Source organism: Scyliorhinus torazame, chromosome 18 (assembly GCF_047496885.1).
Source record: "Scyliorhinus torazame isolate Kashiwa2021f chromosome 18, sScyTor2.1, whole genome shotgun sequence".
Taxonomy (NCBI): Eukaryota; Metazoa; Chordata; class Chondrichthyes; order Carcharhiniformes; family Scyliorhinidae; genus Scyliorhinus; species Scyliorhinus torazame.
In genome coordinates, this window is record NC_092724.1 from 116,771,463 (window position 1) to 116,788,121 (window position 16,659).

The 16,659-nt window shown below is 42.5% G+C and overlaps 1 protein-coding gene and 1 long non-coding RNA gene across 14 annotated transcripts in view; one reads left to right on the forward strand and one right to left on the reverse strand.

The window, feature by feature from the left end:
• The window catches only part of arhgap44a (Rho GTPase activating protein 44a), a 486,303-nt gene that overhangs the window by 326,289 nt on the left and 143,355 nt on the right, over positions 1-16,659 (forward strand). For all 11 annotated transcript variants that reach the window (XM_072483177.1, XM_072483178.1, XM_072483181.1 and 8 more), the window contains exon 6: positions 3,376-3,452. In XM_072483177.1, coding sequence (XP_072339278.1) covers positions 3,376-3,452 — 77 coding nt within the window. The remainder of the gene's footprint in view (positions 1-3,375; positions 3,453-16,659) is intronic.
• The window catches only part of LOC140395436 (uncharacterized), a 75,584-nt gene that overhangs the window by 21,274 nt on the left and 37,651 nt on the right, over positions 1-16,659 (reverse strand). The gene's annotated exons all lie outside the window — the stretch shown is intronic.

Genomic DNA, 16,659 nt, shown 5'->3' on the forward strand with positions numbered 1-16,659 from the left:
CATATGCAGGAAGTTATTTAAGTGGTACTGCAAGGAGGAGACTGAGAGGGTAAAGCACATATGGGGAAAGGGCACTGTGGAGAGGCTATTCTGGGGAACTGATGGCTTGGGTGAAGTGGTGGGCTTGGAGCAAGCTTTCAAAGTGGGGAGAGAGGGGATGGCAATATGGAGATAGACGTCTCAAACTCCATTCCATAACTCTTGAATTACAGGCCAGTTAGTCTTACTTCGGTGGTAGGCAAAGTAATGGAAAGGGTACTGAAGGATAGGATTTCTGAGCATCTGGAAAGACACTGCTTGATTAGGGATAGTCAGCACGGATTTGTGAGGGGTAGGTCTTGCCTTACAAATCTTATTGAATTCTTTGAGGAGGTGACCAAGCATGTGGATGAAGGTAAAGCAGTGGATGTAGTGTACATGGATTTTAGTAAGGCATTTGATAAAGTTCCCCATGGTAGGCTTCTGCACAAAGTAAGGAGGCATGGGATAGTGGGAAATTTGGCCAGTTGGATAACGAACTGGCTAACCGATAGAAGTCAGAGAGTGGTGGTGGATGGCAAATATTCAGCCTGGATCCCAGTTACCAGTGGTGTACCGCAGGGATCAGTTCTGGGTCCTCTGCTGTTTGTGATTTTCATTAATGACTTGGATGAGGGAGTTGAAGGGTGGGTCAGTAAATTTGCAGACGATACGAAGATTGGTGGAGTTGTGGATAGTAAGAAGGGCTGTTGTCGGCTGCAAAGAGACATAGATAGGATGCAGAGCTGGGCTGAGAAGTGGCAGATGGAGTTTAACCCTGAAAAGTGTGAGGTTGTCCATTTTGGAAGGACAAATATGAATGCGGAATACAGGGTTAACGGTAGAGTTCTTGGCATTGTGGAGGAGCAGAGAGACCTTGGGGTCTATGTTCATACATCTTTGAAAGTTGCCACTCAAGTGGATAGAGCTGTGAAGAAGGCCTATGGTGTGCTCGCGTTCATTAACAGAGGGATTGAATTTAAGAGCCATGAGGTAAGGATGCAGCTGTACAAAACCTTGGTAAGGCCATATTTGGAGTACTGTGTACAGTTCTGGTCGCCTCATTTTAGGAAGGATGTGGAAGCTCTGGAAAAGGTGCAAAGAAGATTTACCAGGATGTTGCCTGGAATGGAGAGTAGGTCTTACGAGGAAAGGTTGAGGGTGCTAGGCCTTTTCTCATTAGAGCGGAGAAGGATGAGGGGCGACTTGATAGAGGTTTATAAGATGATCAGGGGAATAGATAGAGTAGACAGTCAGAGACTTTTTCCCCAGGTGGAACACACCATTACAAGGGGACATAAATTTAAGGTGAAAGGTGGAAGATATAGGAGGGATATCAGAGGTAGGTTCTTTACCCAGAGAGTAGTGGGGGCATGGAATGCACTGCCTGTGGAAGTAGTTGAGTCGGAAACATTAGGGACCTTCAAGCAGCTGTTGGATAGGTACATGGATTACGGGAAAATGATATAGTGTAGATTTATTTGTTCTTAAGGGCAGCACGGTAGCATTGTGGATAGCACAATTGCTTCACAGATCCATGGTCCCAGGTTCGATTCCAGCTTGGGTCATTGTCTGTGCGGAGTCTGCACGTCCTCCCCGTGTCTGCGTGGGTTTCCTCCGGGTGCTCCGGTTTCCTCCCACAGTCCAAAGATGTGCGGGTTAGGTGAATTGGCCAATGATAAATTGCCCTTAATGTCCAAATTGCCCTTGGTGTTGGGTGGAGGTGTTGAGTTTGGGTAGGGTGCTCTTTCCAAGAGCTGGTGCAGACTCAAGGGGCCGAATGGCCTCCTTCTGCACTGTAAATTCAATGATAATCTATGATTAATCTAGGACAAAGGTTCGGCACAACATCGTGGGCCGAAGGGCCTGTTCTGTGCTGTATTTTCTATGTTCTATGTTAAGCCATATTAGAATGTAATTTGCCCCTTTTAAACAGAATTTATTAAAGAAATATTCCGCTGTATCACCCCACTTTTAAATAGAGGCATATAAATGATCTCTTTGAAAGTAGTGTCACAACATGCAAAAGTAAGGAAGTCATGATGAACTTTTATAAAACGCTGGGTCTGCCTCAACTGGAGTGCTGTCTCCAGTTCAGGGCCGCAATTTCGGAAGAATGGAAAAACTTTAGAGCAGCGCTTCCCAAGCTATTGGAGATACATAAACAGACGATGGTTTCACGAGCTCCTTGTCCTCCAATAGAGCAGCCCACACAAGGCCCAGATGATGGCCAGCCCTGTTCTTACCCTGCTCCTCTCTCTGTCGCTCCTGAAGGCATGACAGGGGAGAGCAACGAACCTGGCAACTGGGTGGGAGACCTCAAAAATAAGCTACTGGTCCTGCATTTGCACCAAGTGGGGCAACAGCTGTGGGACTTCCCCCAGTGACAGGCTCAGGTTAAGGCCCGCCATCTTTAATGGGGACAATGTTCAGCAGCGCAAATGTGTGACTATCCCGTGCCAGGAAGCAGGAGAAGAGGGTTCTTCCCTGAGCTTTGTATCACCACAATATCGGGAGCTTGATTGAAACCTACATAAATACTTGAAATAATAACGATTTTGCAAAGTAGATTTAAACTGATTTTCATATTTATAGATGTATTACATGTTGATCTATAATCTGCAAACTGAGCTGGGACAGGTGGTTTGTAATGCAGAACAAGGCCAGCAACGCAGGTTCAATTCCTGTACAAGCTTATTTGAACAGACGCCGGAATGTGGCGACTAGGGGCTTTTGACAGTAACTTCATACTTGAGACAATAAAAGATTATTATTATTAATTATATGCTGAATGTTGCTATGCTGCTATTTTGCTATTTTTCTTTTTGGCCTCTGTGATCATGTTAATTTTGAAGTGTTAAAAAATGGTGTCACACGAGAAAATAGTTGAGGAAACACTGCTTTAGAATTCCAGTACCAGCCTCCCCTAACAAGCGCCGGAATGTGGCGACTAGGGGCTTTTCACAGTAACTTCATTTGAAGCCTACTTGTGACAATAAGCGATTTTCATTTCATTCATTTCATTTAGAAGAGGAATAGATTTACGAAAATGGTTCCAGGGATGAGACATTTCAGTTAACATGGATCGGCAGGAGAAACTGGTGTTGGTCTCCTTGGAAAAGAGAATTTTGAGAGATTTGGTAGAGATTGGTGTTCAAATTAACAAGGGTCCAGGTTAAGGTCTCTTATCTGAATACTTTAACTGTTGGAGCTGCTTGACTTCCACATAGCGTGTGATTGAATCTCAATTTGAAAGATGTGGAATACGATATCAAAAGTGAATTACCATTTTCTTCAACCACGTAATCTTCAATGGCTAGATAAGGAGGATGAATAATTTATCTATTTATTTTTTAGGTGGACATTCCTAATATCCAAAAACAGAGAAAACATTTAGCGAAACTCGTATTGGACATGGATTCAGCCAGAACACGGTAAATGTGATAATTCCTTTTGCTCCAGAGTAACTTTGGCAGTTTTATTAGCAAAATTAAAACTACCGTAACCTTTGTTTTGTAGCATTATTCACTGGAATATTAAGATTGGTCTTAACTGAAGGATTTGACCATAGAGGTTGCCTGACTTCAACCTAATAGATGCAGGAAATCTTAATTTGAAAAATAAGAGTATGGTATGGGTATTGGCAGCAGAGTGGTAATGCTGCCTGAAGACTGCATCTGAGACGTGGGGGCGGGACTCTCCCGCGGTTTTCCCGCAGCAGAGGTGGCTCACCAACAACCACCAGAGGAATCTTCCCATCCACCCACTCCGCTGTCAGGGAACTTGCGGCTGGGGGCAACTTTGGCGGGACCGGAAGATCCTGCCAGCGGGAAGACCTGGGGAATTCCACCCATGGGTTCAAATCCCACCTTGGCAGTTTGAAATTGAAATCGGTTAACCAAATAAATCCAGAATAAGAAGCTACTCACGGTAATACCGATCATTATAACAGGTTGCTGTAAAAACGCAACTGGTTCACTAATATGCATTAGGAAAGGAAACTTGCCATCATTTCCGGACTGACCAATATATAGTTCCAAACCTACATTAAATTGACTCCGAACTATCTTGTTGAATAACCTAGCAAACAATGAAGGCAACTCTCAATTATACTGTCAAGGGTTATTCGCGATGGTTAATAAATGCTTGCCTTTCCAGCAACATCTAATCCTGAGAATAAATATAAGTCACTCTCCCTTCAATTCCATTTTTTAATTTTTTGTCTTTCCCTTTCTTTATCTCTTTGGTTGTCTTGAACTCTTCCATCTCCCTCTATTGCTTCCTTTATACTTTCTCTCATGAGTAAACGACATGGGTTAGTGAGGACCAGGGCTCAAAGTCTCAACAAGTGGAACCAAGTTAGATATAAAAAGGTGATTCTTTTCTCAGAGGATAGTGGGCTTGTGATTTCTGGGGCGTCATTCTCCGCCGGCGGGAGTCTCCGTTTTGCCGGCGCCCGGGGGTTTCCCGACGGCGTGGGGCTGCCCCACAATGGGAAACCCCATTGACCGGCCGGTATTACGGAGACTCCCGCCGGCCGGTCGGGGCAGAAATGTGGCAGGGCGGGTAGGAGAATTTCGCCCCTGATTCTTTAAAGTCCCTCAAACAAGCGTGGGATCGGTTTCTGGCTGGAAATCACTTCTTTCAAAAGGTGGAAACTGCACAGTATTATCAGGGCCAGAGCAATGATATGGAGTAATTATGTTTGCCTCAAGGGATCGAAGGGGAATTTTCCAAATTTTCACCTCTGGCAATTGACTTGAGTTCTTGTTTGGTTTATTGCCCCTCTTATTGGGAGAATGTGGTGGGGAATGTATTGTTATGGGCCAGGGTTTAGAGAACCCAAAGTGTATCATGGAGTTCCCCTGACCCACAACTTTTAATAGATTGTGGTATGGGGAGCACATGGCCCACTCTACAGGTGTGGTACAGCACAAATGGAAAAGTATTTTTTTTAAAGCAAAACAATGTTTATTCTATGAACTCAAGTTAACCTTTTTAAAACATACAGTGAACATCTTAGCAACCATTAATTCAAATACAACCCCCAAAGACTACAACACTAAGTAATCCTTTAAGCTTTCCTTTTAACATCCATACGACTTAAAACACCTTTTACCAGAAGCACATCACGTTAAAGTCACTACTGTTATTAGTTTAAATCACCAGGATCGATTTACAGTCTTTAGATTACAGAGAGAGATTCATTCATCTTCTGGCTGTGACTGCAGCTCCAACACTGAAAAGGAAACTAAAGCACACCCTGCAGCCTGCTCCAAAACGAAAGTAAAAAACTGACAGCCGAGCTCCACCCACTCCCGGACATCACTGCAGTAATATACACCCATTTCTTAAAGGTACTCTCACTACAGATATTTATATACACACCTATTGATAAACACCCATTTCTTAAAGGTACTCTCACATGACACCTCCCCCCAAGAAAAAAAAATAAACCATCAACTTCAAGATGGTTTCATTTTTCACCTTTTCACTATCCTTTAAGAAATGCAAACAGTGTATATACTTTATCGTTTCAAAAAACAACACACGCAAACAGGTATGATAATATAGTCCATTTTTCTTTCTTCCTCCAACTGAAATCCTTCTTGATTGACAGTCTCTTTGATCAAGAAGGTCTCTGCACGATCCATCCATTTCTCTACGCCTTGGCATTTCTCTTTGAAGTCAGATACTTTAGTTCAATCTGATTGCAGAGTCCCTTGTAATTCTCCAACACAGGAGCATTGGTTATCACAGCTTTCAGGCCGTCAAATGCCTGTTGAAAGTCCGGTGTCCACTGAAACATTTGACGTTTCTTCAACAAGTCCATCAGTGGAGCAATCACGATACAAAACTTTTGCACAAATGTTTGATCAAACCCACTCATGCCAAGAAATCGCATTATTTCCCTTCGTCTTGAGGGTATCGGAAACCCCTCAACTAAAGTAAATTTAGGCTTTTCCAAATTCACTTTTGGCTAGATTTATCACCAAACCCGCCTCCTGAAGTCGATCGAATAACTCCATCAGATGTTTTAAATGGTCTTTCCATGTCTGGCTGAAAATTACCAGATCGTCAATGTATACCGCACAATTGGGTAATCCTGAAACGACTTTGTTAGTTAACCATTGAAATGTGGCTGGGGCGTTTTTCATGCCAAATGGCATAACTTTGAATTGGTATATACCATCTGGAGTCACAAAAGCTGAAATCTCGGTCGCCCTTTCGGAGAAAGGTACCTGCCAATAACCTTTAAGTAAATCCAGTTTGGAAATAAAAGCTGATTGTCCCACTTTCACAATGCAATCCTGCAAACGTAGGATAGGATAAGAGTCCGTTCTTGTAACTGCATTAACCTTTCTATAGGCCACACACAACCGTTGGGTACCGTCTGGTTTTGGTACCAGCACTATGGGTGAGCTCCATTGGATGCAGCCCACTTCAATTATGCCATTTTTAAGCATACTCTCAATCTCTTTGTTAACCTGTGCCAATTTTAAAGGGTTAAGTCTATATGGATGTTGTTTGATTGGAACAGCATTTCCCACATCTACATCACGTATATCCATTTTAGTACTTCCCAATTTATCGCCACAATCTTGCCCATGTGATATCAATAAATCTTTCAGGTCAGTCCATTTTTCCTCTGGAAGGTAACTCAACAATTTATCCCAATTTTTAAGAACATCCTCATTTTCCAATTTAATTTGAGGTATGTCAAATTCACAGTCATCTGGATTTGGTTCGTCACTTTGAGTTAGAATCATTAAAACCTCCTCCTTTTTCTCTCCTTCCCTTTCAAAGTACCTTTTAAGCATATTCACATGACACACTCGGTGAGACTTCCTTCTATCTGGTGTGTTTACCTCATATGTCATCTCACTTAATTTCCTTTCAATCTGATAAGGTCCACAAAACATAGCTTTTAAAGGTTCACCTACCACTGGTAACAACACTAAAACTTTATCTCCCTGGCAAAACTACAAACTTTGGATTTCTTGTCCGCTACCCATTTCATCACATTTTGTGCAACCTTTAAATATTTTCCAGCCAATTCACCTGCTCCATTTAATTGTTCCCTAACGCATAATCCAATAATGTAATTTCCGATTTCTCACTCACCAATTTTTCCTTAATCAATTTAAGTCCCCTTACCTCATGACAAAAATTAGTTCAAAAAGACTAAATTTGGTTGACTCATATAGGTGCATCCCTAATTGCAAACAGTACGAATGGAATTCCTTGATCCCAATCCTCTGGATAATCTTGACAATAAGCCCTCAACATTGTCTTTAATGGCTGATGCCACCTTTCTAATGCTCCCTGCGATTCTGAATGATACGCAGTAGATTTATATTGTTTTATTCCTAAGCTAGCCATAACGTCTTTGAATAACCTCAAGGTAAAATTTGATCCGATTGTATTTCTGTGGGTAGTCCATATCTCGTAAAGAATTTAAGTAACTCCTCCACAATCTTTTTAGCTGTAATATTACGTACTGGAATGGCCTCTGGAAGTAGACACATCCATTATAGTTAAAAGATATTGATTCCCACTTTTTGTTTTAGGAAGCGGTCCTATGCAATCAATTAGGGCCCTTGTAAAAGGTTCCTCAAAGGCTGGAATGGGTATTAAGGGCGCATGTTTTATCACTGCTTGAGGTTTCCCTATCACTTGACATGTGTGACATGATTGACATAATTTAACTACATCTTTATGTAGTCCAGGCCAATAAAAATGTTTCTGGATTTTAGCTTGAGTTTTCCTTATTCCCAAATGACCTCCCACTAGTACCTCATTTCTATACCCTACCGGCAATACTACTTGATGAACTTCTGCCCACTTTCTATCCACCTGCATATGTAAAGGTCTCCATTTTCTCATCAAGACATCACTTTTACTGTAATAACACTCTGGTATACACTCAGATTCCTCTTCCCTGTATGCTTTCTGATACATCTTTCTGTTGTAACTCCGCCAATTTTCCTGAACTAAAAATATCCGCCTCATCCTCCATCTATTCTTGTTCTTTTTCAACCATCTGATCAAAAATCGTTTCTGATAATTGCACTTCAACTTCATCTTCACTCTTTGATTTCTCCTCTTGTCTTAACCTGTGACTCTGCAACCTTGTCACTACACAATCCATAAAAATCCCAGGATATTCGTCCTTAAACACTTCAGTTGTCTGATTTTCCACTGGCTTATCAACCACAGTCGGCATCACTCCCACCTGCGATCCAGCTATATCATTACCCAAGATAAACTGTATTCCTGGACAAGATAGTTTCTCTATTATGCCTACTACCTCTTTACCACTCTTCACTGGACTTTCCAACCGTACCTTATATAATGGAGCACTACTCCTCTCACCCTGAATTCCACATATTACCACCTTTTCTTGCAACATTCTTCCCAAACCACATAACTCCTCATCTCTTACCATTAAAGATTGACTAGCTCCCGTATCTCTTAAAATTGTGACTTATTTACCTGCTCCTCCTGATACACATGAGTAAACTTTACCCACACAAGTAAATTCTTTAAAGAGACCTGGCCTTATCAATCACCTCTTTATCAGGCTGTACAATCTTTTGCACCTCCTAAGCTTCACTTGGGCTTTCCTTAACCACTTTAACAAACCCCACTGTCTTATCCTGTTTTACCACATCAGCCTTCCCAGTGCCTTTCTTCAACCACAAACACTGTGACTTTACATGGCCTAGTTTATTACTGTTAAACATTTGAAACTTTTCATGCCCCTTCCACCCTCCTGGGTTTCTTTTTTAATCTGAGGTACACTCTCCTTATTATCTCCCATCAGATCACCTTTACCTTTACCACTTGAGTATTTCTCATGTCTCCCGTTTCTCTCCCTCACAGGCTGAAACTGATGTCGGAAACCAAGCTTTGATTTATGAACTACTTCGCCGTTTTAACCCTCTGTTCTTCCACATGAGTTCTCACTACATCAGGAATTGAATTTTTAAACTCCTCCAAAAGTATATTTTCTCTGAGAGCTGCATACGTTTGGTCTATTTTCAAAGCCCTTATCCACCTATCAAAATTACTCAGTTCGAGCCTTTCAAACTCCATGTATGTTTGACCAAATTCTTTCCTTAAATTTCTACACCTTTGGCTGTTGGTTCAGGCACGAGTTCATATATATATATATTTTTTTTTTGAATCGCTTATTGTCACAAGTAGGCTTCAATGAAGTTACTGTGAAAAGCCCCTAGTCGCCACATTCCGGCGCCTGTTCGGGGAGGCTGTTACGGGAATTGAACCGTGCTGCTGGCCTGCCTTGGTCTGCTTTCAAAGCCAGCGATTTAGCCCAGTGTGCTAAACAGCCCAAATATGCACCAAAGATGGATTTTTTCACCTCCTCATACGTCTCAGATACCTCTTCCGGTAGTGATGCAAACACCTCACTAGCTCTACCTACCAACTTTGTTTGAATCAGTAATACCCACATGTCCTGTGGCCATTTCAGTTGTTTAGCTACCTTCTCAAATGAAATGAAAATGGCTTCCACCTCCTTCTCATCAAACCTTGGCAATGCTTGGACATATTTAAATAGATCCCCACCAAGCCTTCAAATTTGACGCCCTTTCTCACTATCCTCATCACTATCATCCAACTGTACGTTTCCCTTAACGTCTGCCAATTTTAACTGACTGTCATGTCTCATGGCCATTTTCTGAAGTTCAAACTCTCTCTCTTTATCTTTTTCCCTGATCTGTATCTCCCTTTCTCTTTCTTTTTGTTCAGCTCGGACTATTCTTTCTTTTCTCCTTTCTTCTCTCTCCTTTTCTTTTTCCTTTCTTTCTGTTTCCGCTCTATCTCTTTCTCTTTCCTTTTTCCGCTCTCTTTTGTATTCAAGCTGCTTTAATTCTTTCTCATGTTCCGTTTGTTTAATTTGCAGCTGAATTTTTGCTCTTTCCAATGAGTCAAACTGTATCTCAGGCAACTTAAAATGCTTAGCCACCGCCATAATTACCTCATCTTTTCGCATTTTGTCAGGTAATGATAACTGCAATGTTTTTTGCCAAATCTAACAGTCTGCTTTTGTCTCTGTCCGTAAGGTACTGCGTGTGACCGTCTCCACCCCCAAAAACTTCAGAGCCTCCGAAAGAGCCATTGTCCACAGCACACTCCCCACTTAAACTGAAATACCACACATGAAAAGCAACCACAATATGCTCACCCCTCACTGTCTTTAAGTTCACTAAGCCAATCTAATAGATAGAATTTTATTCCCCTTGAGCCCCCAATTTGTTATGGGTCAGGGTTTAGAGAACCCCAAAGTGTATCATAGAGTTCCCCTGACCCACAACTTTTAATAGATTGTGGTATGGGGAGCACACGGCCCACTCTACAGGGGTGGTACAGCAGAAATGGAAAAGTATTTTTAAAGCAAAACAATGTTTATTCTATGAACTCAAGTTAACCTTTTTAAAACATACAGTGAACATCTTAGCAACAATTAATTCAAATACAGCCCCCAAAGACTATGGGCGAAATTCTCCGGAAACGGCACGATGTCCGCCGACTGGCGCCCAAAACGGCGCAAATCAGACGGGCATCGCGCTGCCCCAAAGGTGCGGAATACTCCGCATCTTTGGGGGCCGAGCCCCAACCTTAAGGGGCTAGGTCAGCGCCGGACGAATTTCGCACCGCCAGCTGGCGGAAAAGGTCGTTGGTGCCCCGCCAGCTGGCGCGGAAATGACATCTCCGGGCGGCGCATGCGCGGGAGCGTCAGCGGCCGCTGACAGCATTCCCGCGCATGCACAGTAGAGGGAGTTTCTTCTGCCTCCGCCATGGTGGAGACCGTGGCGGAGGCGGAAGGGAAAGAGTGCCGCCATGGCACAGGCCCGCCCGCGGATCGGTGGGCCCCGATCGCAGGCCAGGCCACCGTGGGGGCACCCCCCGGGGCCAGATCGCCCCGCACCCCCCCAGGACCCCAGAGCCCGACTGCACCGCCTTGTCCCGCCGGTAAGGTAGGTGGTTTAATTTACGCCGGCGGGACAGGCATTTTAGCGGCGGGACTTCGGCCCATCCAGGCCGGAGAATCGCGCGGGGGGGCCCGCCAACCGGCGCAACGTGATTCCCGCCCCCGCCGAATATCCGGTGCTGGAGACTTCGGCAACTGGCGGGGGCGGGATTCACGCCAGCCCCCGGCGATTCTCCGACCCGGCGGGGGGTCAGAGAATCTCGCCCCTGAACACTAAGTAATCCTTTAAGCTTTCCTTTTAACATCCATACGACTTAAAGCACCTTTTACCAGAATCACATCAGGTTAAAGTCACTACTGTTATTAGTTTTAAATCACCAGGATTGATTTCCAGTCTTTAGATTACAGAGAGAGATTCATACACCTTCTGGGTGCGACTGCAGCTATCCAGCTCTGAAAACGAAATTAAAACACATCCTGCAGCCTGCTCAAAAACGAAAGTAAAGTACTGACAGACAGCCCAGCTCCACCCACTCTCTGACATCACTGCAGTAATAAACACCCATTTCTTAAAGGTACTCTCACATGACAGTATGAAGCATCAGAGTTCTGTGGTACAGCTGGATGGACAAGGGATCAACTCCTGTCTGTTAATATCAGGTGTTCTTTCATCCCAATGTATCTGATTGTCTCAGACTATTGTTCAGAGCTTCTCCCTCTCTCCAAATTTTCCCTTTCAATATTTCTCCTGACTCTTGGAATATTTTTTCAATCATTCATTCTGCCTCTTAAATATTTCTCCCTCTCTTTTTATTTTGCTCCTCATATGTATTTTTGTCCTTCTCTTTCCCACTCTGTGTATTTCTCACATATTTTCCTTTCTTTTCTGATTTAAAACTCATTAGGCGCAATTTTCCCAATCGGCGACGAAGTGGTCCCGCACTTCGTGGGAAAACCAGAGTGACTCCCTCTGGCGCTAGGAGAGGCCCCAATGTGCCATGCAGTGGCACTTACATTTTTTTACCCTCAATCAGGTTCTCAGTGCCACTGCCCCCTAAAATCTTATTGATTGACCGATCGGGGCAATTTGAAAGGGGTGTTATGGGCGAGACGTTTTCAGAACCCCAAAATGTATCATGGAGTTCAACCAACCTCCCCTTTAATGTATTTGTTGCTTTTCCTAGCACATGGTTTGTTCCTTAGGTGTGGGATTACAATTATGGACACGTGGGTTTTTAAACACAAAACAATGTTTATTCCATGAACTCAACTTAACATCTTAAATAAACTTTGGATCTCTTAACACCCCTTACTTCAATGATGACTACGAAAATATTACAACAGTAAATAATTCCTCAAAATGTTCCTTCAAACTTCCAAGAGACTTAACACCTTTAAACAGAATCACATCAGGTTAAAGGCTTTACTATTATAAGTTTAAATCACCCAAATGATCCAGAGATAGTCTTTCATGGCAGACATCACAGCATGTCCAGATCACTGCAAAACACAGACACTCCCCAAGCTTTTTTCCTCCAAACTGCAGCTCTCTGGAAACACACAGACACACACGAGCTCTTTTTCAAACTGAAACTTCAAAAATGGCTGATCTGCTCAGCTCCACCCACTCTCTGACATCACTGTTTTCTTAAAGGTACATTGCTTAAATATCCATGTCTTAAAGGTACTCTCACATGACAGGGGGGATTAAGATCGGTTATTTATGTAGCTCTGCAGAGATCCATTAATTCAGGAGAGCAGGTGGTTTTCTAACTGCAGATTTTTTTAAAGGTGGCCTCATTGTTCTCAAGCACTTCTGAGAAAGAGCAGGTGACCTTATTTTATAATTAAATTTATTGATAAAAAAACAATCTTAATTCCACCTTTGAAACTGTCTCGACCTATCAATCAAAATGTTTTTAGGAGGCAATGGTGTGTGAAGTTGAATGTAAACAATGCCGTTCAAAGTTTTTAGACTTCAAGGCATAGAAACAGTTTTCCCCATCGTTAGAACAGCGGCATGCACACTGAGTGGAATCAGGTCACAGCGGAACATAAGATGGCTGAACTCTTATATTTTATATCTTTAAATATTTTAAAGGGCAATGAAATTAACTGAGAAAACCAATTCAGATGTTTCCACCACCTTAAAGGGACTACTTTCTTTGAACTTAGCACACTGACAGATTTTTAAAAGGTTTTAGGAGTCGCGATGGGAACGTTTTCACTTTATTGTGAGAATACTTTAATTCCTAGATAGTGACTGGCTGTTGAAATGGTTTAATACTGTAGTTGGGAATACTTCCACTTTATTATGAGAGAACTTTAATTTCCAGATACTAACTGACTGTTTAAAGGGCTTAAAAGCTGCAGATGGAAAGGTTAGGTGGGGTTACTGGGTTACGGGAATAGGGTGTGGGTGCGTACCTCAATAGGGTACTCTTTCAGAGGGTCGGTGCAGACTCAATGGGCCGAATGGTATTCTTCTGCACTGTTGGGATTCTATGATTATTGAATAAATATCATGCTCAAAAGGTCCCAGATGTGTTCTCTGATTAAGACATTGATGTACTTTTAAATCTCTTTCTGCCGGAAGGAGGCAATTATATTTGTAAAGCTTAGAAAACAGGGAAATAAATTGGGATGTTCTGGTGATGCGGAATACCAGTAAAATCATACACAGCACACATTACTAATGGAACAATTAAATTGGAGAGTAGTAAAATTAATCCCAAGGAAAGGCATCCTTTTTACTTGTATAATAACCAGAGGTTTTTTGTCAATGTTGCAGTTATCATGTCTAGATGTCCACAGGGAGGGATTTTACATGATAGTCCAGGTCAGGGCTTGTCTGGGCTTTAGTGTCTTTAGATCTATTTTTGCAACAGTCATCCTGACATGATCTACAAGCATGGTCTTCCCACCATCCTCCCACAGGGATATTAAAACCTGTTGCACTCAATGGCAGTTTTACACTAAAACATCTCTAACCATCTATGTCCTCAATCGGTTGCACCATTTCCAAGATGCAATTGCCAAAAAAAGCTCAGCCTCCCAACAGTTTTCACTATCATTAGAACAGCAGCATGCACTGAGTGGAATCAGGTCACAGCAGAACATAAGATGGCTAAACTCTTATATTATAGTAACATACATTACACACTCACTAATGACTTGGGCTTGAGGGTACAAAACAATTTTTACATTTGCAGATGACACAAAACTTGGAAGTGAAGTGACTGCACTTCCAAGATTTATGTCATCTGTCAGTAACTGGCTTCAAGAGTGCATGGATCGACTGGTGGAATGGCAGATGCAATTAAGTGCAGAAAGTGTGAGCTGATACATTTTGTTGGAAGAATGGAGAGAGTTTGCACTTTAAATGCCATAATTTTAAAGAGGGTGCAAGAACAGTGGGAACAGTGAGAACTGGGGGGTGGGGGAGGCAGGCTAAAGTAGGAGTTAAACATTCATATGGAATACAAAAGCCAGGAAGTTGTGCTAAATCTTTATAAAATACAAGAGCAGGGATGTACTGTTGAGACTGTCTGAGGACTTGTCATATGAGGAATGGTTGAGGACTCTGGGTCTGTACTCGAATGGAGTTTAGAAGGATGAGGGGGGATCTCATTGAAACTTACAGAATACTGAAAGGCCTAAAATACTGAAATTCCTAGATAGAGTGAATGTGGAGGGGGTGCTTCCACTAGTAGGGGAAACTAGAACCCGAGGGCATAGCCTCAGACTGAAGTGATGATTCTTAAAAACAGAGATGAGGAGGAATTTATTCAGCCAGAGGGTGGTAAATCTGTGGAACTTATTTCTGCAGAACGCTGTGGAGGCCAAGTCACTGAGTGCCTTTAATCCAGAGATAGATAGGTTCTTGATTAATAAGGGGATCAGGGGTTATGGGGAGAAGGCAGGAGAATGGGGATGAGAAACATATCAGCCATGATTGACTGGCGGAGTGGACACAATGGACCGAATGGCCTAATTCTTCTGATTTTATGGTCTAAAACATGAACATGCAACCAGCTAGAGCATCGGATCCAATTCTGGGCATTAGAGTTTCGGAACAATGTGAAGCCTTTAGAGACGGTACAGAAGAGATTTACTCAAATGGTACCAGGGATGAGGAATTGGAGGATGGAGAGAGAGGAGAAGCTGAGGGGTTTCTCCTTAAGAGTCGAGAAGGTTAAGAGGAGACTTAATAGAGGTGTTTAAAATCAAAAAGGGTTCAAATAGGGAGAACAAGTGGAAATTGTACCAATGGCTGAAGAGTCGCTACAGAGGAGACAGACTTAAAAGGTTGTTGCCAAAAAAACTAGAGGCAACATGAGGAAAAGTTGTTTTTTTTATCCAACAAGTGGTTAGTATTTATGGCACAGCCTGATTGGTGGCGGAAACAAAATCAATAATAGCCCTCAAAAGGAATTTGACAAATCCCTGAAGGAGTCTTCAAATGGGCTCCTTTGTGTTGCACTACCCCAAGATTCAACAAAAAAAACTTCTGCTGACGGCAAGATTATATGAGTGTTTGTTCAGAGCTTCTCAGTGTGATTTATTCTTAGAACTTCTTTGTACCCTCGTATCAGGTTAAGTTCCAATAAATGAAATGTATACCTTGGTCAGGACTTGACTTTGGTTTTATGTACTAGCACTTGTAACTTTCTCCTAATGGAATAAAGATTTTGATCAGTTCTATTAATAGGGTGCAAGTGCTGCTTTGATTGTTACAACTGAAATATTATTCCTACACCACCCCATTTGCCATGGTGCTGCAGGAAGTATACAATTACAATGCACAGTCCACATCGGCTCTTTGTAATGGAATTCATCGCTCAGTGATACAGGGGGTGCTATTTAAATTGAACTTTGATTGGGTCAACTCATGTCACAGTGAAGTTACTATCTATGGAAACTGAAAATCAAAGATATAACCTTGTGCTGTGAAACCCATTAGGAGCAGCTAAGTGTGCTCTCAAACATTAAATTCAGGTATTCAATTGTTAAGTATGTGCACTCGGTGCACCGATAATAAAAGCAAAATACAGTGGATGCTGGCGATCTTAAATAAAAACAGAGCTGGAAAAAAACTACAAAGTGGTCACCCAGCCTGCATTCACCTCTTCAGCCACCTCCGTTTGTGATTCTTCTGGCGCCCTTCACTATTTCAACAATTTCCAGTTTCCGGGCCCTAACCACCGCCTCTTTGTTATGGTCCAATCTCTTTACACCTCCATCCCCCACCAAGACAGTCTGTGGGATCTCCACTTCTTCCAGGAGCAGAGGCCTGAACTGACCCTATCCATCACCATCCTCCTATGCCTGGCTGAACTAGTTCTCTCACTGAACGATTTTTCCATTAATTTGTATGACTTCCTCCAAATAAAAGGTGTGGGCCCTAATTATGCCTGTCGTTTTGTAGGTTATGTGGAACATTCTTTATTTCACTCCTACTCAGGCCCCCTCCCACAATTCTTCCATTACATCGATGACAGTATCGATGCAGCTACATGCTCTCGTCTGGACCTGGAAAATGCATCAATTTTGTTTCCAATTTCCACCCCTCTTTCACATTCATATTGTCCATCTCCAACATTTTCCCTTCCCTTTCTTGACTTCTTTGTCTCCATTTCTGGGGATAGACTGACCAGCAATATGCATTACATGGGCCCTCAATT